The sequence below is a fragment of the Aspergillus thermomutatus genome (genome assembly GCF_002237265.1).
Source record: "Aspergillus thermomutatus strain HMR AF 39 chromosome Unknown NODE_352, whole genome shotgun sequence".
Taxonomy (NCBI): domain Eukaryota; kingdom Fungi; phylum Ascomycota; class Eurotiomycetes; order Eurotiales; family Aspergillaceae; genus Aspergillus; species Aspergillus thermomutatus.
This window is the reverse complement of record NW_020798402.1, coordinates 1-23,634: the sequence shown is the minus strand read 5'-3', so window position 1 is coordinate 23,634 and position 23,634 is coordinate 1. Positions and strand designations below refer to the sequence as shown.

General features: G+C 51.6%; 8 protein-coding genes across 8 annotated transcripts; 4 read left to right on the top strand and 4 right to left on the bottom strand.

The window, feature by feature from the left end:
- Positions 1-2,659: 2,659 nt before the first annotated feature.
- Positions 2,660-5,037, top strand: CDV56_102843 (uncharacterized protein; the record flags this gene model as incomplete). Its single annotated transcript, XM_026756462.1, has 8 exons — positions 2,660-3,321; positions 3,384-3,471; positions 3,556-3,600; positions 3,659-3,778; positions 3,852-4,010; positions 4,071-4,202; positions 4,268-4,845; positions 4,923-5,037. 8 exons carry the CDS (start codon positions 2,660-2,662, stop codon positions 5,035-5,037), a joined length of 1,899 nt encoding a protein of 632 aa, XP_026610154.1.
- Positions 5,038-5,664: 627 nt separating this feature from the next.
- CDV56_102594 (putative polyhydroxybutyrate depolymerase) lies at positions 5,665-7,056 on the bottom strand (the record flags this gene model as incomplete). The annotated part of the gene is made up of 3 exons (XM_026756213.1): positions 5,665-5,948; positions 6,022-6,757; positions 6,832-7,056. 3 exons carry the CDS (start codon positions 7,054-7,056, stop codon positions 5,665-5,667), a joined length of 1,245 nt encoding a protein of 414 aa, XP_026610153.1.
- A 7,546-nt stretch (positions 7,057-14,602) lies between these two features.
- On the top strand, positions 14,603-15,411 carry CDV56_101452 (phosphoglycerate mutase; the record flags this gene model as incomplete). The annotated part of the gene is made up of 2 exons (XM_026755071.1): positions 14,603-14,658; positions 14,703-15,411. The coding sequence occupies 2 exons, from the start codon at positions 14,603-14,605 to the stop codon at positions 15,409-15,411; spliced, it is 765 nt and encodes a 254-aa protein (XP_026610152.1).
- Positions 15,412-15,893: 482 nt separating this feature from the next.
- Positions 15,894-17,971, top strand: CDV56_101065 (alpha-galactosidase D; the record flags this gene model as incomplete). The annotated part of the gene is made up of 4 exons (XM_026754684.1): positions 15,894-15,994; positions 16,038-16,336; positions 16,380-16,436; positions 16,479-17,971. 4 exons carry the CDS (start codon positions 15,894-15,896, stop codon positions 17,969-17,971), a joined length of 1,950 nt encoding a protein of 649 aa, XP_026610151.1.
- Positions 17,972-18,267: 296 nt separating this feature from the next.
- Positions 18,268-19,869, top strand: CDV56_100785 (putative MFS transporter; the record flags this gene model as incomplete). Its single annotated transcript, XM_026754404.1, has 5 exons — positions 18,268-18,486; positions 18,549-18,563; positions 18,611-19,012; positions 19,077-19,463; positions 19,525-19,869. 5 exons carry the CDS (start codon positions 18,268-18,270, stop codon positions 19,867-19,869), a joined length of 1,368 nt encoding a protein of 455 aa, XP_026610150.1.
- An 821-nt stretch (positions 19,870-20,690) lies between these two features.
- Positions 20,691-21,125, bottom strand: CDV56_100559 (uncharacterized protein; the record flags this gene model as incomplete). The annotated part of the gene is made up of 1 exon (XM_026754178.1): positions 20,691-21,125. One exon carries the CDS (start codon positions 21,123-21,125, stop codon positions 20,691-20,693), a length of 435 nt encoding a protein of 144 aa, XP_026610149.1.
- Positions 21,126-21,776: 651 nt separating this feature from the next.
- Positions 21,777-22,514, bottom strand: CDV56_100350 (uncharacterized protein; the record flags this gene model as incomplete). Its single annotated transcript, XM_026753969.1, has 1 exon — positions 21,777-22,514. One exon carries the CDS (start codon positions 22,512-22,514, stop codon positions 21,777-21,779), a length of 738 nt encoding a protein of 245 aa, XP_026610148.1.
- A 415-nt stretch (positions 22,515-22,929) lies between these two features.
- On the bottom strand, positions 22,930-23,625 carry PHO84 (Inorganic phosphate transporter pho84; the record flags this gene model as incomplete). Its single annotated transcript, XM_026753626.1, has 1 exon — positions 22,930-23,625. One exon carries the CDS (start codon positions 23,623-23,625, stop codon positions 22,930-22,932), a length of 696 nt encoding a protein of 231 aa, XP_026610147.1.
- Between the last annotated feature and the right edge of the window lie 9 nt (positions 23,626-23,634).

Genomic DNA, 23,634 nt, shown 5'->3' with positions numbered 1-23,634 from the left:
ATAGATGTTAATTATCAAGGCAGATTGTCCAGAGCGGGAGAGAATCTGTAGTAGAAGAAGGTCTGAGAGAGCATCCTGATCTATTGGCTGAGGGCGGAGCTGAGAGGCCCGAATGCCCATCTTTTTCTGGACATAGGTGAGTACCCAGGGTCGACCGCTTGCAACCCAGCTGTCTGTTGGGGAGAAGCACTTGTATGATGGGTGCCTTTTTGTGATTTGTCAGCTGAGGTCAGTGTATATGTATGGCTCCTGTATAAGGATGATATCAATGCCGCTGGAGTATGCCAGAGAGAGGGCAATTTCATGAGCTGCTGGCCCGCGGCCTACATTTAGCTGGAGCATCGGAAGTGTCTCCATATTTGAGCAAGTTCGATATATCATAGTCGTTCGTTTAATAGAACGTCAAACCAGTTATGAGGTTTAGGTGTTGCAAAGCGGACTGCCTGAGCTGTGACTGGAGGAGAGTCCGCGGGTACATGAGGTGGAGGTGTTGTTGCACGGAAGGGAGAGGCCGTCGATTGAGCTGATGGCAGTGTTGTAAGTTCGCTGTCCATAGCCATAGTCTGATCCTGGGAGGTCGTGGGAGTTTGTGTGCAGCAGTTGCTCTCCATGCGAGCTTTAGCTAGGTTCAGAGAGCCGGTCTTGCGGATCTCGGCTCGCTGGGCCTTAGTGCATGTAGTGCCTGCCCTGCTGGGCCGGAGGAGACATTCCATATGGTCTGCTGGGTGTGGGCCGTGGCAGTGTAGGCATCTCGGGGGGCAGTTGTGAGGGGATTGGGCAGCGCAGTGGCTGGTGTGCCCCTCTTCTGTGTGCTAAGTAGAGCCACAGAGGCGGCAGCAGGGGTGACGAGCATAAGATCGGGAGTTGTGCCATTTCCAGCACCAGTTGCATTGTATAACCTTTGTCTTCCTAGACAGGGGATGGGCATTGGTGACCATACCAAAGAGACGTAGCTGGCGTGGGAGGGCTACTCCTGTTCCTTCAGGGAAGTTGATAAACCAGCTGGAAGAGGGAGAGTACTTGTCAGCAGCGCTTGCAGCGGTTTCAGTAACTGAGATGGGATTAAGGCTAGTGGACTCAGCAATTGCCGTGGCCAAAGTCCCCGGATTCATCAGGACGAGGGAGTGCTGATTCTGGACAAGCTGCCCAATGGTCCTTGGGACCACTCTATATGAGATCCAGCGTGAGCTGCGTTCTACTCGGCATTCACCAAAAAAGGAGGAGAAAGTCTCCTTCTGAGCTTCCATGGCAGAGAGATCGTCAGGAGTAGAGGGGCAAAGGGCAAAGCCAGTCTTTGTAGACTGCACTTCTTTTAGCATGGCGCCATCTGGGCCTAGTCGGGCTCGGAGGCTGGAGTAAATTGCATAGGACTGCATGTCTCTAGCCGGATGTCCGTCCGGTAGACGGATGAAGAGGCGGTTGTCTGGGGGAGGCGGCTTAGCAGAGAGTGCGGACTTTTTGGACTGCCTATCTGAGGTTTGGGTGTTGTTCAGCTTCTTTGCTTTAGGAATTGGCTTGCTTGAGGCGGGGAGGCAGACAGCCGTAGCGTAGGTTGGCTGATTCAGGCTGGAGGGCGGGCGAGAGACCGGGGGAGATAGAGGCTTATGAGCAGCGAGGGCAGGAGGGCTGCAAATCTCGCTTACATCTATGCCGCTGATAAAGGCATTGAAGTGGCGTTGAGCCACTGCAGCAAGATCGTTGCTCAAGAGGGCGAGAGCACTCTGTAGGTGCGGTGCAAGACTGGAGGACTGAGCACGGTGTTTATCCAGGAAAGCTGCAATGGGACTGAAGATCTTCTGTCCTTCTGTGGCTCTGGTTGCGGCGGCATCCGTAGACTCTTGAAGAGCTGCTTGTAGGGGCCCTTCATGTCGGGTGCGGTTCTGAGCCATCTCCGCCAAGCGCGTTTTCACGCGACTGGACGCGTAGGGCGAGGCAGAGCGCTGGAATAGGACCGAGTAAGAGACGCCCGTAAGTTATGACACTTGGGCTGAGGTGGAATCAGGGGTATCTACTATATGCGACAGTTGAAGTGTTTGACAGGGGTCACGTGCTAATCAAAGGATATGCACGTGATAGGAATTGATCTGTCTTCCGTTGATGATCTGCGCCAGTGGAGATAGGACGGGTTCCCACCGGGCCACCAGGCTCGAGCTCGATGGATTCCTGGTCTATTATTAGGAAAGTGAAGAAGTCAATGCCCAGTCCACCAATAACCGCCCATAATGTCTATAATCTAAGGGTAGTGATACAACGAACCCCCCTGAGGATATTCTGACACCTCTTACCCAATAAGGCAGCTAACAGTCATGTGACATCCCAAAACCTAGGGTCCGCTATATACCCAGGGGGTGTTGCTGTATCACTACTCAATCTTACTCTATTAATGTATCTATAAGTTTCTACTGCTGAGTGGTTTTGTGCAGGCGGGTTCATCAGACATCAGCTAAGTATTTTGATAGAGATTGTAAGTAATGGCATCATGCTGAAGTCATTAAAGTGTTAAGGATTCATTTTCTGGATCAACTGTATCCTCAGAATATCCAGGATTCCATATCAGGTGGTAGCAGATGGAAGTGTATATGTCTACATACATCACCTCTCATAACTCAAGCCTTTCCAGTCTAGAAAGTGAATACAGCCAGTTTCCCTCCTTTCCAAAATGGCAGTGAATACAGACAGCATCAGCCGCCGAGCCCTCGGGGTGAGTCCCACTACCAGTGAATATCCCTACCAGGGCATCCAACACTGTCGGGACATTGTCTACAAAGAAGCAGCGGAATCAAAACACCCCTACGTGATCTTCTCCAACATCGACGAGCAGACCTTCCTGCATGACTTTGACGATGAGCAGAGTTATTTATACAGTGATTTTTTCCCACAGCTCCAAGTTCTCCTCGCCAAAATGCCAGCCACCCAGGCGACCGAAGGAGCACACCTGGGGATCCATAATACACTTATCATGAGGCTCGCGGCCATGAATATCCGCCATCAGCTGCGATCGCTTGGAAGGACTGATGTTATGACTCCTTCTCGCATTAAGCAGCCTACCCAGTCATACAAGCCAAGGCAGATCCCGGCCAGCCGCTCTACTCAGTGGCCATCAGTACTGATTCAGAGTGCCTACTCAGAGGCCGAAAGCAAGCTGGCCAGCGATGCCCGCTGGTGGCTGAATGCTTCCGGCGGGGAGGTAGAAACTGTCCTCACCATCTCAGTGTGGAAGAGAAGCAAAGGAATCACTTTTGAGAAGTGGGACTTGATCAGCCGCCCGACAAGAGGGGATCCAGAGAGAAAGGTGCCCAAGGTGGTGCAGAAGGTGGTTGTGTCAGAGGGGGTGATGATGCGCCAATTCACATTACTGAGGCCCCCCTGGTGATAGAATTTAGGAAGTTGTTCCTCCGACCCGCCGCGAAGGAGAAAGGTGAGGAAGATGTGGTCATAGATCAAGACGACTTGACCATGATTGCAGAACATGTATGGATGGGACTCAATACGGTTGAATAAATTGGGCTGGATGAGGTCGATACTACAAGTGGATTCAGGATGGCCATATCACAGACTGGCTTATACTTGACTGTCGCACAACCAAACCTCATCCCTACGGTAAGTGCATCCCGATACTTATTGTACTTCTGCCGCTAAGCCGCTAATCACCCTGCAGGCACAGGACATAGCGAATGTGGCGAAGGAGACCGCGATTTCCCGCTGGTACTGCGCGCGTGGCGTAACCTTGACCTTCCGCTACGTCGTACCATCGACGAACCTGAAGGGAGGCACTACGGTACCTCGATTTATCGCTATCCTGAAGACCTGAACCGTAAACAGGCCAATTGGTTTGATAAATGCGGATACAGAGGACGGTCCGCACCCGGCTGGCGGAGGCGCACTATCTCATGGCCGACACAGTTAAGCTACGTTACCTGATGCGCATCTTTTGGACTGAGGGTTTTTGGCGCCAGCCAGCGTCAGGGGCGTGGCGTCTGAGGTTTCTGCTCTTCGTCCACTGGCCGATCGTAATGTGGCTTACAGAAATGTTGCTCAATAGCCTTGGTGTGAGCTATGTGACCATATAGGCGCAAATGAGCAAGACCGCACGACGCGAGGCTGCGAAGCAGTTTACCAACGCTGACTCCAAGTGCGAAGTCCTCCTCACTTCATACCAATGTGGTGCGCACAGTCTTAACCTACACAGCCAGTGTAGCTGCGTTGTTCTACTTGAGCCCCTGCTTAACCTTAACACTCTCTATGGCGGACTGAACCCCTCGGTCAGCGGGAACCACAGAAGGCGTGGGTGTTGTTTCAGGAACACTCCATGTCGAGGTGGATAGAGTGTAACAATATCATCAAGGCGCTGCCCCAGTTAGCCGCCCAACTCCACGACCTCCTCAAGCCACTGGTGCATGGGCCAGCATCTCCTTCGTCTGATCCCAGGAGACGACAATCCCAACTCCTGAGTTCCCTTTCTCCCTTCGATTACCATTCGTTGATGAGGTCTTTGTCTATCCCTGACCGACGTGGAGCAGTTGAGGCTGCTGCGCGTGATGCTGTGTTTCCTTTAAGTCGTACTGAGCGATCGTGTGTCACCCTGCTGGATGTTGTGCGAGATATAGAGTGGTCCTTTGACAAATCCGGCACAAAGAGGTATGATTTGCGACGAGCGCTGCGATCAATGCAACGGGAACGCTGGAACCTTCCGTGCGTCGTCTCGCCTGAGTACTCCTCTCCTGGTTTGAGCAAGCGGGCCCTGTTCGGCGGTGCTTGTGCCAATTGCATTTGGAACGGAAAGGGTTCCAAGTGTGCCTACTACTATCTTGGAAAGGACGGCGCGTGGGATTCCCCCGAGGACCTGTATGTATTCTCCCATCCTGTTTTGTCAACTCTCATTAGTTTGATGCTAACCGCCATTGTAACATCCTGCAGGATAGTAGCCTTCGGACCATATGCGAGGATGGCATCCCTTTGAAGAGCGTTCTCCCCGACGGTAACTCTGGCTTACGCGACCTTGAAGATACCTTTTCCTTGGTGCTAGAGGAAACCTAAGCGGGTTCTCTGTATGGTAGCAGTGGTTTCTCGGCGATGTTCGTACTCTGAAGAAAGTTCAGCCCCGAAGGTCATACCCAGGAGACCCCCTACCCCGCGGACGTAGCAATCTGGCGATGAAGAATAGTGAAGACGGGATTCTACGGACCCGAGCATTGAAGTCCACTTTGACTATATCTCCCAGCCTATGTCCCTTGGTCCGTATTCGGTGCTAGCAATCTACAGTCTACACTTGTTGGGAGCAGGTGTTAACTATTACCGAATATGACAATCTATCAGTATGGGAATTACCATGCTGTAAGATCCCCTTGGCGCCATCCATCCATCCTTGCTCTATTCTACTGTTTGGCAGGGCGAAAATATGCAAGACAGATTCAGTCCCCTGGTAGTAGAATTCGAGAAATTGTTCCTTCGACCTGGCGAGAAGGAGAAAGGCGAGGAAGACGTGGTCATAGATTAAGACGACTTGACGATGATGCAGAAATGGCATGGATGGGCCTCAATACGGTCAATTAAAGGTTATGGGAGGATGAGATCGATAAAGAATAGCAAAGACACAACATCATTGAAGTCCACTTTGCCTAGATGAGCACAACCTCGTCCTTTTTTGCCTTTCAAGTCAAATGCCTACACTACCAGGAGACACTGGGCATAATAAGAGCTATAGGCCGTGCAAACACCGGTGGCACAAGCCGTTGGGCCCGTCCAGCCGAGTCCACCACACTGTCCATACAACGGGGCAACAGCGGTCGGGGTCACGGTGGTAGTAGTTGTTTTAGAGCCAGTCGTAGTCGTGAGGGTAGTAGCAGTAGTGGTGGAGGCAGCAGTAGTCGATGAGGAACTGCTGCTGGCGCCCCCGTAACCGCTGACAATCCGGGCGACTTGGTTCACAATCGCAGCCATTTGGACGCCTGAGCAGAGCCAGTAAATCAGTATACAGGTCTGACCTCAATCAAACTCCGTAAGTTTCCTTTGTAAACTCACCTCCGAGCTGGTCAGCGTTTGTTCCATACCAGCCAACCCAGTCCCAGCAACCGTTCGGGTTGGATAGCGACATTCCAGTCCAGATGGTGTGCATGGTGTTATCCGCAACTGCTTGCGGGTAGAGAATGATGATGTTGTTGGTATCGGCCCACATGTTGTACCCGGTGTTAGAAATGAAATCGTTTCCAATCTTGCTGTAGCCCTGCAGGCAGCCATGCAGGGCAACATGCAGCTTGCAAACGGTTGAAGAACCAGCCTGGCAGGCCTTGGGAATGTATAGATATCCGGTGGTGTCCATTCCGCTGGCACCGTACTCGCCCGTTTGGCTGAAGGACACAATCGAGCCCGACAGTGTGCCCGTGTTTCTAGCATTCAACGATCCGTACATCCATTTTAGGACAGCTCCTGCGCCGTCGTACTGACAGTTACTGATATAGGGGGAGACAGACGAGCTGCACGAGTTGTCGCCGGATCCGTCAAAGTCGGTGGGAAAGGTATGGACCGCACCGCTTGTCGTGATATACGAGACGTTGGCCGCAGTGTCAAAGTTCGCCAACTGCGCCTTCAGCTGGCTCATCACGTTTGGACCAACCGTGGTGTCGGCCGATCCGGTCCACATGTAGATCTTGCGGCTTGCGAGGTTGCTGACCGGGTTGATCTGGCTACCGCTCCAGCTCTTCATGTTGGCGACAGGGGCCGTGATGGACGGGCTTTGATTGTACATGCACGAAGTGTACTATGCTCGCGTCAGTATATCCATTTAATTGACGAGCGACTATCTCTAGGACGTGGAAGCATGTAACGACTTACCGATTGGTCGCGAGCGCAATCATACGGCCCTCCAGCAAAGACCCCGAAACCGACCTTGAAAGTGTCAGAGTATGCAACACCAAGCTGCACAGACATGAATCCGCCGCTGGAGAGCCCGGAGACAGAAACTGAATTCGGGTCTATGTTATATGCACCGAGCGCGGCAGCAGATGCACTGGCTGCTCCAGACAGGGCCAGCCCTAGGAAAGTAGCAAAGCTCGGCATTGTTTCTGCAGATGAGAGGTGACGTTTTATTCTTTGGATGATATGAGGAGTCGACGCTGGGTAAAGGTCATAACGAAGGGAAGAACACCTGCATTTATAGTTTCCAGTTCGTTGGGGCAGATGTCCCACGAAATGCAGCATCGACAAAAGACAGGGAGATATCACCATGCACCCCGCATTTTCCTGAAGAAATTTACCCCAGAGTATCATTTCTCCATGGCGGATCTGATCTCTACTTCCATAAGTTTGTTCCTAATTGGCCTAGAGACTATTCAGCCGAACACTTGTGGGGTCGAATGGTTTCCTTAGCTCAAGCTTCATCTTGGGGAGACCATACTGTGGGGTATAGATGATTTTCTGGGGTAGCTTAGATCCCGTTGATATAAATGGCCGTAATTGTCATATGTAATCCCTAATTAAAGAACCTTTTTGGTCTATTGATATTAGATTTGGACAGATCTGAACAGCTTCACCTCCCCTGGCTGATCACATTTGCGTTGTGGTTAACCGAGTCGGAACTGACCTACTCTTCGTGAGCTCATTTCTAGTTTGGGCTCTTTTAGTGCTGAAGACTTGTGGGGTCGATTGAATTTCTTATTGCCCTAGTGGGCTTCATCTTGGGGCTTCTTGGGGTCCATATGGCGGGGTGCAGATCTTTGCGGGGGTCGGATCCGAATAGCTTCACTTGGCTCCTGGCTGACCATAATTGGCGTGGTGGTTAGGCGAGTCGGATCCGATGAGGCTAAAGGCATCTGGGCCAGCGTGATAGCGGTTGGCTTCAAATCGGCCACTTTCTAAGCGACGCGCTAAGGCATCCGTTGTATGCCTCATTGCCTTTAATGGGCCCAAGCTTCGAACAAAGTTGAAAGCACACTTCTGGTGGCCATTGAGTGCCTTGTGGGCTTGTCTTGAGATCCTCCACATCAGGCTTAGAGCTTATTGTAGAGATGCGTATGTGATGGCGCACTTCCGGCCAACATGTATGTTAGCTAATAGGATAACAGGGATTGGGGTCCGCCGAAATCCGGAGACAAGTTCCAGCCATGAGAGTTCTCCTGGGGGCCTTTGCGGCTGGGTTTTTCCAGGCTGCATGTATCTGCTCTCTTGCTGGTATGTTCGCTGTAAGTACTCAGACATAGGTAATCACCACGAAGTAGCTGCCGAGATCTCGGCTGGCCGAGAATCTTCCACTAACCTCCTATATTTCTACCAAGTTCTCTAGTGTCGTCCTACTCCAAACCATTTCACAAGAAGGGTAGGTAAACAATCAGATTCATTCTGCTCGCAGAATGACCCACATACACATTGCTGTAGCTCACAAGGCAAAACCAGCTATATTATGCTAAAACCCAAATAGTTATAGATTTGGGTGGTCCGGTATAGATGAATGCTTCATGCTCATGACCCATCTTTGTGCCTATCATCTACAATCCATCTTAGTCCTCTGATCAAAGCCTCCTTGCTGGTTACATTGTCCCTCGACCGTCCGCCCCTCGACTTTCTTGTCCGTGGTTCCCACAGTCAGACTTCCAAGCAGAGGGACTTCGTCATCCCCCAGCATCCATTTCTCAACGACATTGGAGGTTCCTGTAGTCTTGGACAATGCCGTCCCTGCAAATAATGCGATGGCAGGTAGAGCTCGCATCGAGCTGGGGAGACCGTTTTGCAACCGAGAGGCTTTGGCGACTTTGGATATCTCGGCGGTTAGGTCGATGGGGAGCTTGTTCGCAGGCATGGGTTTGATTCGCTGGAGACCTGACAGATGAATTGTTGAATGATTAGACTTAAAAGGAGGAATAGAATGTGTCTGCTTGTCTTTGAGAGACCGTACCGCAGATGTAGTGTAGAGTTGTTGTCTTGAACTTACTTGGGTAGGCAGGAGATTAGGCAGCACCATCACGTGTGCTTACCATGTCAGTAATAAGAGTAGGCCATATTACCTACTGTTCGTAGTTATTAGGTACCTTACTTCGAATACGATGCTTGATATGTGTCTATTGAGCCAGTTGACTACTAGGACACGTTGTGGTATGGGAGTACTATCTCTATACTCTCAGTAAAGGGGATCCTATGATAATGTTAACCAGAATCTGCGCTGTTGTTCCTACTATGCTAGAAATGGTTGTCTAGACACCTTTTTGGCTGAGTGGTTTAATGGCTGACAGATAATGACTAGCATACCTCGGGTTGACATTATTCAGTTTGATTGATTCTAGGAACCTAGTGGGAATTTCATGAATTATATAGCTTGCTGTTTGGCAGAAAAGCACTGCCACATCACAGCAGCTGAGTTCGAAAGCCAAATTACCACTTAGGAACAGCTGTAATGCGGGTTGACCGTCGGCAAGACACGAATCATTGTGACACCCCGTTTGTCAAAAGTCACAGCTTGCTCTGGCTCTCCGAGTACGCACGGGAGCTGCTCAGGCAAGTATGATTGGTTGGGCTGTTTTGTGTGAGAGGGAGTCACGACATTGGCCCTTCCGAGCGATAGCAGCTGATGGTGGACATTCATGGCTGTGAGCATCGTGACAAGCGTATTGTGGATTCCCAGGTGTGCTAGTTTGTGGGCCTCAGTGGCTGGCATTTTTGTGAGAAGCACTTCGAGCTGTGGAAAAAAATCACTGTATAAATGGCTTTGCGACTTGTTGAAGTCTTGCCGTTTGGTGCGCGAAGGAGTCATGACATCAGCACTGTCTAGCAGTTGCAGCTGATTATTGAGATCATTCATGGCCGCGAGTTTCTTGAGAATTATTCCGCTGATCCCCTGGTATGCCTCTTCGTGGGCCATCAGGTAAGTCTGGGTCGATCGGTGATCAAAGTGAATGAGAGGTTGTGCTTTGGGATTGTGTTGTGGGTGTCGATAGGACGGGGGCCACAGTTAGATTCATTCAATCCGAACATCAGGCGTCCCGCCTCATCCAACGCTTGTTTGATAGAGTTCGCTACCTTAGGACCGTCCGGGAACCGAGCTGGGAGAGGTTCAAGTTAAGGATCCTGCTCCTCATCAGATTCAACCAATAGACCCGCTGCACACTGTCTTCAGCTTCCCAGAGGACTCAGACCAGCCACTCTCGATCACAATTGTGAAGAAATGATCTGTGGTAGAATCGGTGACTGATTGGCTCTTTCTGAGATAATTGTTAGGGCAGCAAGGTCCCGTACATGGCTTATCGCGGAATAGCCCGCGTCTTTCCAGACGCCTTTGGACCGATGACAGACATATATAAACTCCTAAACTATCTTGCCATTGGAAGAAGGGATATGGTCTCGGTGGGTGACAAGCCTGGTTTCGACGCCGGACTGACCTCGAGTATGTCATCTGTCCTTCATCTCAGAAGCCCAAGAACAGCCTGCGACTTGTTTCGAAGCATCAGGGTAATGTCAAAGAACTTCTCAACTTGGTAGTCGTTGACAAGGACGATCTTCCTCTGCCCCAGCCGGCAGACCCGTCCAATGGCTTGGTCAACAACACTCGTTGACGTTCCTTCGGAGAACAAGTGGACGTTCCTGCATAATAACTGCAGCTTTCACCGAGTAAGAGCAACGTCTGGTCCCAAGCTCCAGTATGCACACACTTTCCACTGAAGGATTGGACAGAATGTGGTTCCATCTCGACTGAGTTCCACCCTCTCCCTCTCGAGGACCTTGGTGCCTCTTCGCCGAATGAGGGTCACCTAGCGTGACGTCGTCAAACTGTCGTTTCTTCCCACCATCAATTGCTTCTGATTGCATTGCCAGGTCAGGTAACTTGTTTGAAGAGAGGAGAATTTTCATCCTCAAAAAAGTAGAGGTCGTACAGCTGTCGGAGCTTGAGGTGAGTTTCCCTGTTCGCAATTCAGAGACGCGGACTTCCTAGAGCTTGGATACATCCAGAGACATGCCAACGGAGCCCATGACACTCTCCGGGCTTGGACAACACTTGTGCAATACTGACCCCCAACCAGGTGCGTCTCTCCCCAGTGCTTGCTTTACTATTTTCAAAGAAATAGTGCAGTGGCGTCTTATCAACTTGAGCACCACCCTTAATTCCTGTGGCAACCCCCTTTGTAACCAGACCCCTTTTCAGCTTGCTGCAAACCAGTGGGATATTTTCAGGATCAAGGGCGAATTCTACCCAGTGGAATCCAAGCCATGATGTTAAAGCTCTAACCTTCTCAGCTTCTTCTGTTCCACACAAATTTGTTTGGGTTGGTTTGGGACTTGATCAACAAGATGCTTGTGCAATAAGCCGCAGAATTCTGATACTGTCATGAACATATCTGTTTCATCCAGTCCAGTTGCCCCATCATACAGGCTTGAAAGGAATGGTCATTGGAGCGTCGGTGATCCGATCTGCGCTTGCTACCACTCCCTATGCACAGAAGAGTTATTCGATCCAATGCCTTTCCTGAATACCAGACGCGGCCTTGAGCTGTTCCGGGTTGTTCAGGCGCAACCAGAGTGCCCGAAATAGGATAAATTGGGCGTGACTGATCTTTGATCCTGAGCGCAGATCCCCCAAACTGCTCAAGGTCATTTCTTGAGCTTATGGGTCTCCCAAAGTTCTATCCAGCTCTCGATATTCTCGGGAATGGCGAATTCCTCAGGATTGTTATGGGTTCTGGAGGCCATTGTGGAACGAACGTAGTGATGGCTTGGTAATTGGACTTTGCTGATAGATCAGCCTGAAAGATTCTTTGCTCTAAGATTGAGAGTGAGAGAGAGAGAAACGCTAGCTGCTAACGGAGGCCATTAAACTGTCTGGTGACAGGGCTTGGGGTATTCGGTGGTATATGCCGCCATATCTCGATGACTGCTTCGCATATCCTCAGTATTCCGTGCCCCTTAACGGTCCTTTATTAGCACACTGACAATAAACCACAGAGCAAAGGACATACTTGTTCCTACACCGATGTCCATAAGTTTATTCTCAGACTGGTTTATCAATCCATTAAAGATCCAGGTGCCACGAGCATGGCCAAACCATCTCTGGCGAACGTCATGAAGCTGCGTTGGCATGATTCGACCATAGCGCGTTAATACTAATTATGAAGCCGCGCCACAAAGTATCACGATTGGCGAAGTCTGCTTTTGCGAAGTCGTTGTAGTCGACGACTGCCCTGCGAAATCTTTCACATTGGCGTCGGCGCCCTCCTCTCGTGGATGTCAACATAGATTTTGGAAAAGGAGTGTTATACCCCAGAAGGAACGCTGATCATTCGTTAACAAGTATATGTTGGACACATCCTATACAGAGCGCATCCGTCAGAAATTGAAACTCTGAAAGATAGCATATATACTACCTACTGTCAGCGTGAACGACGTTGGGAACTTTCCGAATGGGGCATTGAGCTCAGTGTGCATGCCATGTCATTGGAAAAATCGTTAATGCTCGCGAGGCTCATGCCAGCCCGTCGAACACTGGACAACCGTGGGATATTGTCGTTTCCCTTGCTACTTCTGGACATATACCTGGATAATTTCATATATGTCGGGCGGAGAAACTCATCTGCTTAATGAGCCTTGCCATCTGACCAAGTCGTCTTGATCTATGATGATGTCCCCTTGCCTTCATCTTTCTCAGCAGGTTGAAGGAACAATTTCTCAAATTCTATTACCAGGGGAGCCCCAGTGATGTGAAATAGGGCATCATCGCCCTGGCTATACCCACCTTCTGAAGCACCTCAGGCACCCTCTTCCCCGGATCTCCTCTTGTTAGCTGGCCGATCAACTCCCACCTCTTAATTGTGATTGCCTTCCTTCTCTTCTGCATAGAATGGTAATGGCAGTCTGCGTTTCTCCCTCAGAAGTGTTCAGCCACCAGCGGGCATATAAATTGACGCTTATTTCCTTTGTGAGTGAAACTTGGATACACAGTGAAATCTGCAACGTCTGTTATGGATGCCGGATCCCGCTTGCCGATTGCATATCGATAGTTGTTTGCCTACCAAGGTCTTTGGATGCACTGGTTAACTCCAGGCTTCTCGATCCAGTAAAAGTTATCCCTCAGTCATCTACTTGAAAGTGTATCGGGCTATATGTGCTTACCTTCGTCTGCTCAAAAGCAGGTAGACGAGAGACATGAGACCATTGCGAAGCATATCTGTGAGTTGCTGAAAGAGATTGCTCTTTCGAGTATTTCCTCACTCAAAGACCATACTGCCTATTTTCGCCGGATTGTTCCTGCTCTTGCCAAAAGTCTTGAAACCATTAGTCAGGGGCAAATCCATACGTATGCAGAATTTCCAGGACTTACAGGTGAAATCACGACTGTCCTTATTCCCAAGCACAAGATGATCGTTACTTTCAAACCGTGAACTTGCGTAAATTCTCATACTGCCACTTTGAAGGACAAAGTCTGACACACTGCAGGCAAGAAAGTCAAAAGTGAATGGTGTCATGGATGCTCTTAGGTATGACTGAAGCACTAGAGAGATTAACAAGACTCTTCTGAGCATTATGAGCTCTTCCTGGCTGATTAGTTCGGGAGGTGGAGAGCTTGGCGAGGTTTCGCCATCTGCAAATCCGTGCCTCCCGGCTCTGCGTTGAGTGTCTTGCCTGATAAGTACCAGCTTTTCTGAATTGGACCCTCATAATAGCCATGGATAAAATGGACGTGTAGCTCCATGGTGTTCTGAGTAACGAGGTTATCAAGGAGCGAGTCGGGGGAGTATGGATGAGGAGGAAAGCTGCTTGAGGGGATTAGGAATGGAATGGACACTTCTCACATTCACTATTCTGGATAGCTGGTGAATGGACTTTATCATGGAGGTGAATGTCGACCTAGCATATGAACATGATTTTACGAAAATTTCCAGGATTCTAGTCCTTGTGTTAATATACATTCTGAACATTGGACACTTGTTTCAGTCTAAGAAGTGAATGCTCTATCAGTTCTCCCCAGTCTATCTCTCTCTGGAAGCTAAGAAAGCATCATCTTCACAGATGACAGAAGTTTCCTCTCTCCTTCTCTTCTAGGGATGAAAGGTACCTGCGAGATTCTAATCTGAGATCAAGTCAGCATGCAAAAAAACTGCCTGTTGTAGCTGACGAGGTGTACACAGGATGATTTAAATACCCTTTTTATTGGAAAGACGGCCACCGAAATATTGCTCTGGGCTTTCAGAGACTTAGGTTGAGATCCAAGATCTAGCGGCACCATAATTCCCAGTGTGCCATTCATAAGGCCTCAATAACTAGTATCAATGGGCTTGGATGAGAAGGTATCGCTGATGAACCTCCCAGGTAGAGTCCTAGGGCTATAGAGATTAGAGATGCCATAAATAAACCCATTAGTATTATGAAGAGCCGGTTGCCTCTCAGAGGGTTTATCTTGAAATTACATCGATCATAGCTATCTTTTTAGTGACATATTATTCGAGAGTACAAATGTATACACGATGAGAGAGGCAGAAGAATCATTTGTGCATGGTGTATCAGATGGAGAAGCATGACTCACCTTAGGCATCTCCGCGAGCAATCCCCAGTAAAATCCGCCACCCGAAAACAGTCTTTTCATCCAACAACCATCTCCCAGCATCCTCATTTTGCTTTAAGCATCAAGATGAAACTCTATCTCATCCGTCATGCGGAAACAGTCGATAATGTCGCTCATAGATTGTAAGCCACCCTCCTACTTGTCCTACAATCACTAACGCCAACAGAGCCGGGATCAAAGACTCCCCCCTGACAAATCACGGCGCCCTCCAGATCACCCGTCTGGGGAGATATTTCGCCTCCCAAAACATCAAATTCAGCCATATCTTCTCGTCAGATCTCTCCAGAGCCGTTCTCACGGCCCAAGGTCTCAGCGCCCACCAGCCAGAATTAACCCCGGTACTCCTGCCATCCCTCCGCGAACGCGACTTTGGCTCCCTCGAGGGGAAAAAGTGGCATCCAACCTGGGAATCGAGCATTGTCCCCAAGCAGCCGGAATCCGAGGCCTCCATGCGCCAGCGCGCAAATACATTTCTCGCTGACTTCTTACTCCCCTTGCTTATCGAGGGTGACGAGACTGGTGACGAGGCTGCCGTTGCTGTTGTCTCGCACGGGCTACTTCTACGGAGTCTGTGGCGCGCTCTACTCGCCTGTTTCCCTCCGGGCGATGTTCGGATTGGGGGAGACGCGGATATTAACGCGTTTAATCCGGTCTGGACGAATACGGGGTACTTGGAGGTGTTGGTTCGTCCGAGATTGAGTCCTCTGGTAGGAGATTCGGACATGCCGGTTCTGGGTGGGTATTCGTTGCAGGTGCTTGGGGTGAATACTCGAGCGCATCTGGCGGATCTTCAGCGTACGCAGGGAGGAGTCGGGAGTGCCACTTTTGATCAGCGGCAGAAACGGATTGATCACTTTTTTGGTCAGAAGAGTTGACATAGCTTTGAGCCTGTCAATCTGGCATCAAACTGAGGAGGGAACCGTAATGGGATGTTTCATCCCGCAATCAACCCTTGACTTACCAATACACCTTTACTAGGGGGATCCAAGCTCTTGAGGATTGCGAGACAATCCAATTTAACATACCTTTGAAGGATATTAATCTCTGAAGATCACAGGACACGGCAGAGCTGCTGCGATGGCTCCCGAGAAGCGGTCGACATGATTTGCAACACGCTTGGGCATTCAAAGGAGGCAATGGCTTCGTTTATCCTGCAGAATGCTATTATATTCAACCGCGATTTCCCCGCTTTTTGAATGATCTGCATTTGCTCGACTCCCAACTGGGAAATTCTCCGCATATCGACAAGGTTCAGGCGATGTACCACAGGAACTACGCCGAATTGGGTTATTAGCCAGTTTAGCATAAAGAATATAAATAGCTTGATTCATTTCAGTCTGTTGTCCACAGCAGCAAGATGGAGTCCATTGTCACACTCCTATTACTTTCGCCAGTTCTCGCGGCTGGTTCTCTTCATCCACGTCTCAACAATGGCCTGGCTAAGACACCACCTATGGGGTATGTTGCTCCTGCTGAAGATTGACTTGTACTGACTAGCCAGGTGGAACACTTACAACCACTATGCATGCACGCCTAATGAAACCATAGTATACTCCAACGCCAGAGCGCTGGTCGATCTAGGACTCTCCTCACTAGGCTACCGCTACGTGACCACCGACTGCGGCTGGACGGTAGCTGATCGGCTGCCGAATGGCACCTTGACCTGGAACGAGACCTCGTTTCCAAGCGGGTTTCCCGCCATGGGAAGATATCTCCACGGATTAGGGCTGCTGTTTGGCGTTTACCAGGACTCGGGGATCAAATTGTGCGGGAGTCCCCCAGACCAAGTCGGCAGCTTGTGTAAGTCCCATCGTCCTTGATTTTGGCTTCGCTAATTTAGCAGACCACGAAGAACAGGATGCGCAAACGTTCGCTGAGTGGGAGGTGGACTCATTAAAGTGTATGTTCGTCTCTTGAAGATAGAGACCCGCTGACCGTGTAGATGACAACTGCTACTCCGACGCCGCCACCAACTACCCGAATGTCAACTATGAGCCTAGCACATCTCCCCGTCCCCGCTACGCAAATATGTCCTCCGCCCTCTCCCGCGTCAACCGGCCAATCCTCTTCCAGATCTGCGAATGGGGTATCGACTTTCCCGCTCTTTGGGCGCCTGAGCTCGGCCATTCCTGGCGCATCGGCAACGACATTATCCCCGCGTGGCGAAGCATCTTCCGAACGCTGAACCAGGCCGTTCCGCAAACCGACTTTGCTGGGCCTGGTCAGTGGCCGGATCTGGATATGCTGGAGGTGGGGAATGGGGTGTTTTCGGTGCCGGAGGAGCAGACGCATTTCTCGCTGTGGGCGATTCTGAAGAGCCCGTTGATTATTGGGGCGGCCTTGAAAGATGATGTCACTAGTATCACCCAGGCGTCGTTGGAGGTGCTGAAGCAGGAGGAAGTCGTTGGGTTTAATCAGGATGAGCTGGGGGTGAGCGCGAGTCTGAGGCGGAGGTGGTCGGACGAAGGGTATGAGGTGTGGAGTGGACCACTGTCGGGCAACAGGACGGTGGTGGCGGTCATCAACTGGAGAAATGAGTCGAGGGAGCTCACGCTCGATCTGCCTGATGTTGGTCTGCAGTATGCGGGAGTTGTCAGAAATATCTGGGGCAAGACTGTGGTTCGTGATGTGCGAACGTCGTACTCCGCGACGGTGGCAGGACACGGAACGATGCTGCTGGAGTTGCAGGATACCGTCCCGTCGGGTTCATATCCAGCCAGAATCTTTGGCAAGTCTACAGGCAGTCAAACAACCACTTTCGAGTCAATCTACGCAGCTACTACAAGTACAAACTACACGCTGACCATCACCTTCTCCCGACCATCCACCGAAACCATCACCATCACGACCTCTTCCGGCCAAACCCTCGCGATCTCCAGCAAATCCACCCGAATCGCCCTGGCCTCTGGATCCAACACCATCACCATCCGCCACACCACCCCTATCGAGTCTATCCAGATTACCCCACCAACAGGCACCTACTACGCCAACACAATCTTCAGCGTTACCGGCAGCGCCCAGCACACCACCTGCGCCTCCGGCTGCAACCCCGTCGGCTCGAAAATCGGCTACCTCGACCCCACCAGCAACGCCTACACATGGATCTCAGCCACCACCCCGGGATCCAAGTACCTCGAGATCGACTACATCAACAACGAGGTCGGCTTCTCGTCAACCTGGGGCTGGGGGTCCAACTCGCGCAATCTCACCGTCAGCGTCAACGACGGGGCGCCGGTGCGACTGGAGGTCCCGTTGAGCGGACGGCATAGCGAGCTGTATTCGCCTGGCAAGGGATGGTGGGATACAGCGACGCTGGGGGTTCTGACCTCTGGATGGAAGAGGGGGGAGAATAAGGTCGTGATTGGGAACGAGGGCGGGGAGGATGGGTTCCAATCTTATGCAGCGGATTTTGTGGGTGTCAGGGTTTTGGATTAACGGAGATCAATGTCTGTATTGCTGCCAAGGATTACCCCGATCATGAGTCATGAGTCACCCAGCCAAGAATAGACTTGTACTCTAGAGAGGTACTTAGGCTCCTCCACAGTCTCCACTGTAGACCGGAGTTTCCCCGTAGCAAAAGGTAGAATAAGTGGAGAACGAGCTCAGCCTAATCGGGGAAATCGGGATTACCAGTTGACAGTCGTGGCAGGCTATAAAAGCAGCTTATGGATCGACCAGGCTGAAATTTCCATAATCTTTTCATGAAAGGTGCTCTGGATATCTGTACCGACATGGCAACAACAACAACTACTACTACTACAAAAACATATACTCGGAATGAAGACGAAGACAGCCACGAGCTCGCGAACATCCAAACCCAAGCATCACAACCACCAGGGAACGTCTTTCCCGCCATCGAACGATGGAACCATCCCAAGTCAAACATCTACAAGACCCTTGCGACCTTCTGGGGCTTTCTCGTCATGGGCGCGAACGACGCCGCCTACGGTGTGAGCACATAGCACCCTTCTACTCCGTCCCTTGATTTCAGTTCGAACTGACAGCACAACAGCCACTAATCCCCTACGTACGTATCTGTATACTGGACCACTGCCCGACAACTGACAGACCCAGCTGGAACAACACTACTCCCTCACCTACACCATCGTCTCCCTCGTCTTCCTCTCCCCGCTAGGCGGGTATACCCTCGCCGCGCTCACAAACAACCACATCCACCTGCGCCTCGGGCGGCGCGGCGTGGCCCTCATCGCGCCCTCGTGCCATCTGCTCGCGTACATCATCAACTGCCTGCACCCGCCGTACCCCGTTCTCGTGGTGAGTTTCGTCTTCGCGGGGTTCGGCAACGGGCTCGCGGACTCGGGGTGGAATGCCTGGGTGGGCAACATGGCGGACGCGAACCAGGTGCTGGGCCTGCTGCACGGGTTCTACGGGGCCGGGGCGGTGCTTGCGCCGCTGGTTGCGACGGCGCTGGTGACGAAGGCGGGCGTGGGGTGGTGGTGTTTCTATTACATCATGGTTTGCCTTCCTCCCCTCCTTCCTCTCTCCCCTTATGAGAGTGGCTGACTTGACGATGGGTCAGATCGGCTGCGCGGCCGTCGAGCTGGGGACCTCGGTTTACTGCTTCTGGGACGATACCGGGGCGGTCTTCCGGCGGGACATGCAGCATTCGAGTGCGGGGGCTGGGGCCGGGGCCGGGGCCGGCCTGCGCAAGGCGCTGTTCACGAAGCGCGCGGGCCGGGTTACCTGGCTGTGTGCGGTTTTCCTGCTGTTGTATGTTGGCGTGGAGGTTGCGCTGGGCGGGTGGATCGTCACCTTTATGATGCGCGTGCGGCACGGGGAGCCCTTTGCGAGTGGGATGGCGGCGACGGGGTTCTGGTTGGGGATTACGGTTGGCCGGGTGGTGCTGGGGTTTGTTACTCCGAGGGTGGGGGAGAAACTGGCCATTTCTGTGTGTCTTCTTGCCTTCGTACGCAGCGCTTCGTACGGAGGAGGTTTGAGGTTATACGGATGTGCGCTAATGCCAGCAGATCTATCTCGTCTCCGCCATTGCCTTTGGTCTCATCCTCTGGCTTGTTCCGAACTTCTATGTTTCCACCGTGGCCGTCTCGATCCAGGGCTTCTTCCTCGGTCCGCTGTTCCCTGCTGTCGTGGTCGTGGCGACCAAGTTGCTGCCGCGGAGTTTGCACGTCAGTGCGATTGGCTTCGCGGCGGCGTTTGGAGGGGGAGGCGCCGCGGTGCTGCCGTTTGCTGTTGGGGCGATTGCGCAGGCCAAGGGGGTCAAGGTGTTGCAGCCGTTTGCGATTGGCTTGCTGGGTGGGATCTTGGGGTTGTGGATGGGGTTGCCGGGGATTCCTGCCGAGCATGAGAATTGATCGATCGTTCATATTCCGTAGTATCGAAAATGGTGGTGAGGACGGAGTCGATGGTTGGGCTTTTTGCCGTTTTGGGAACGGAGGTGCAGTATAGTTGGGGGCATTTCCTGTTTGGGTATATTGCTCAACTTTCGGACATGTCCACTGTCCACATGGCCACCAGCTGAGAGTGGATAATGAGAACATGCGTTCAACCTTGATCTTCAAGTACTGAGAATTCTCGTGTTTTTGATCCATGTATCAATCGTTGCAACAGCTACTGTCTTGAAGCGTCATGGTTCCATGTTTGAGAATCCGTCGGAGGATCGAACCGTCGCATGCTATTTGCCAGATCAGAACAGAACTACACCGGAGGATGAGTCACTGAGTACATGATTTGGTCTGCAGACACAGCAGCCACTTTCTCTCATCCCTCATGGATATTTTCAATATAATGATCGATATACAAACCGTTGACCGTCCATCTGGGTGGCATTTTCAGTTGCAGCATTGCAGTGGCATGTTCAAGAATACTAACACATACTGATACTAATCAGCAGGAAGGATAGCACCCCTCACAGCAGATACTCCACGCTTTTCTCAAGTGTCCATGTTCAGTCGGAGGATAACGGTCGAAGCGCATTCGGGATAGCTCCAGTTGTTCGATGGTCAGATAGCCATCTGCACTGGGAATGACACATACAAGGCTACTCTGCCAGTTGCTTCATTGCCTTGGATCTGGTTGAAGTATAGAGTCGCGCATTGTGTCAAGGACTTCCTACAGCGCATTGCTATAGCTCTTACCAGATACAAGAGAGCGACAAGATTAACCAACAGATCAATCAAATAACCATCCCACAAACCACCAACACCACCAATCCCACCCCCAACACCCACACAGGCTTCTTCACAGCACCACCCCCACTCTCCCTCGTCGAACTCGCCGTCGCCCCCGTCTTCGTCCCCGTCCTCGAAGCAGTCGAGCTCAAACTCGCCGTCGCGGTGGCATTCACCAGCCCCCCACAGAAAACATCCTCGTTGCCGCCGTTCTCCTTGATGCAGCCCAGCAGATCACCCATGCTCTGGCCCTGCGCGAGACAGTACAGGTCGCACCCGGCGTTGTATTTCGTGACTGCCGCGGGGGAGCAGCATTTGTCCATGACGGAGGTGTAGTTGCCCGTGGCGGGCAGGGCGCAGGCGACGTCCTGCACAGGGAGGACCCAGCGGTTGCCTGTGCAGGTTGCGGAGGCGGCGGTGGAGGTTGTTGTTGATGGCATTTTGGAGGTATTTATATCTGTACTGGATTGGGTGGTCGGCTAGAAGGATGAATAGCTTGTTTGTGTTGATTGAGAACAGAAGAATTGATGACAGAGGCTGCTAGTTATATTATTTGAAGTGAAGATGATCCAGACTCACATCGCATGACAACAAAACAAAGACTGTCAGACACTGATCAACAGTCCTACCGCCAATCATGTGGAGTGTCGGGGTATCCGAGTGCTATATTTAGGTATCCTGGGGAGATTCCACGTCGTCTGTGGAACTGAATAGGTACTTGATTGATCAGATTTGAGTAGGCTCCAGAATATTTTGATACATGAAGCAAGTTGGATCTGTTTTGATATGTCATCACCTACAGGTATAAATAAGCTTGGTAAAATCATACTGGCTCTCGGACAGGAGAATAGATAGAGTATGCTCATCAGACTTATTGTATGGCAGATAGTAGCCAGGATGACAGGCAAATCCATAGAACAGAAATGATATCCTCTCTTGTCAATCTACCACCATCTTTCAAGATACATGCTTCAAGCACAAGGAGTTCATGACTATTTCTGCCAAGTGTTCTATACAAGATTTTGATCAAACATCTGGGTGTGAGTATAAACATTAAACAAAGTCAAATACTATGCATCCATTCAAGCCATCTACTTCATACTCTTCTTCACCCCCTCCAGCACCTCCCTCGCCCACCTCTCTCTCCTCTCCAACCCCCCATCAAACCACCCCGGCAACACCCTCTTCGCATTCGCATGCTCCTCATCAAACACCGGACCCCCCCATCCCTTCTCCCTGCACATCCCAACCGCCTCCTCCAGCAATTCAACACCCACGCCTTTCCCCCGGTACCGTCTCTCAACCGTCCACGCCCGAATAACCCCCGTCACTTTCTCCTCAGCAGCAGCAGCAATACCACGCAGCACAACCGCCCCGATAACCCTCTCCCCGAACTTCGTCACCAGAACCACCTGCTCTCCCTCGGAAGCCCCCTCAGTCCCAGAACTAGGAGTAGGAGTAGGAAAAAGCCACTCCCGCCTCCCAACCCTCTCCGCCTCCTCGATATACCCGCCCGTCAACGCCCGCACAACCAACAACCCCGCCATCACGCACCCCGCGCTCGTGGTCCCGATGAGCGGGAGGTCGGCGGGGGTAGTGTAGAGCGCTTTGTAGACGGCTGCGATGAGGGCGGCCATGGCGGAGAGCCAGAGCGGGTGGAAGATGAGGGCGCGGGCGGCGGTTTGGCGCTGTTGGGCGACGGAGTCGGCGATGAGGCGGTGGGCGGCGGTGAGGTCGGCATTGGTTGTGGCGGGGGAGGTTTTTAGGTCGGGGATTTCGTTGGCAGTTTGGGTTTGGGTTTCTGCGGTGGTGGTGGGTTTTGTGGACATTTTGGGTGTGGTTTGGTTTGGTGGGTGGTATTGAGTTGAGGAGTGAGAGAGAGTGAGAGTGAGAGTGAGAGAGAGAGAGTTAGAGGGGAGTCAGGGTTTTAAGGACAGATTCCAACGCCACCTGAACCTCGTTTGCCCTAACTGGTTTTAGAAATTAATGAAGACGGGAGTTTTTCTTACGATGCGACTGGGTTTAAATCCATTTGAATCTGTTCTAGATTCTGATGAAGTGTCCAGTGTCTTGTCGCTCTTGCGTGCTTATCTACTGTGGTGGATTCTTGTATAGATGTGGACTCTGTTAGATGCAATTGATTAGAGTACACAATTAGCTATGGTATCTACAACAAAGGAACGCTTTCCCTAATTATTGCTAGTCATGACATCGGCCAGTCATCTTATCCAAGATTCACCTACATCAAACAGCCGCAACGGTCGATTGGTCCATCTTCTTCTCCGCCTGGATCATCGGAGAGGGATGCACCAGGGTATCACTGTCAAAGTCCTCCCCCGACAGCTCCTCCAGGGTCTTGCGCTTGGTCTCGGGAATGAGCAGAGTGGTGAAGCACCCGCACAGCATGAACAGAGCAAAGATCTGCATGACGTGGTTGAGCCAGGGCGACTGCGACGAGTCCTTGGAGCCCTTGTGCACCAGCGGTCCGAACACACACTGCGCGATGATGGCGCCCACCTTGCCGGACGCGGCGGAGAGACCGTGCGAGGTGGACCGGTAGCGGGTGGGGAAGCACTCGCCGGGCACCATGAAGGTGGTCGCGTTGGGGCCGAAGTTGAAGAAGAACTGCGCGATGACGTACAGACCCAGCAGACCGTTGTTGGATTTCTTCAGGGGCTCGTAGGCGAACCCGATCACGATGAAGACAATGGTCAGGATGATGAAGCCGCCCAGCTGGATGGGCTTGCGGCCGATGGTGTCGACGGTGGCCACGGTCATCCAGTAGCCGGGGATGGCACCCGCACAGATCAGGATCAGGTTACCGACGGCGTTCTTGTAGAAGACCTCGTAGACATTCTTGCCGCCGCTCCACCCGATAGCACTCAGGATGATGGAGTTGTTGAGACCAAGACCGTAGAACGCTATTGAAGTTAGCGACATGTCAAAGGG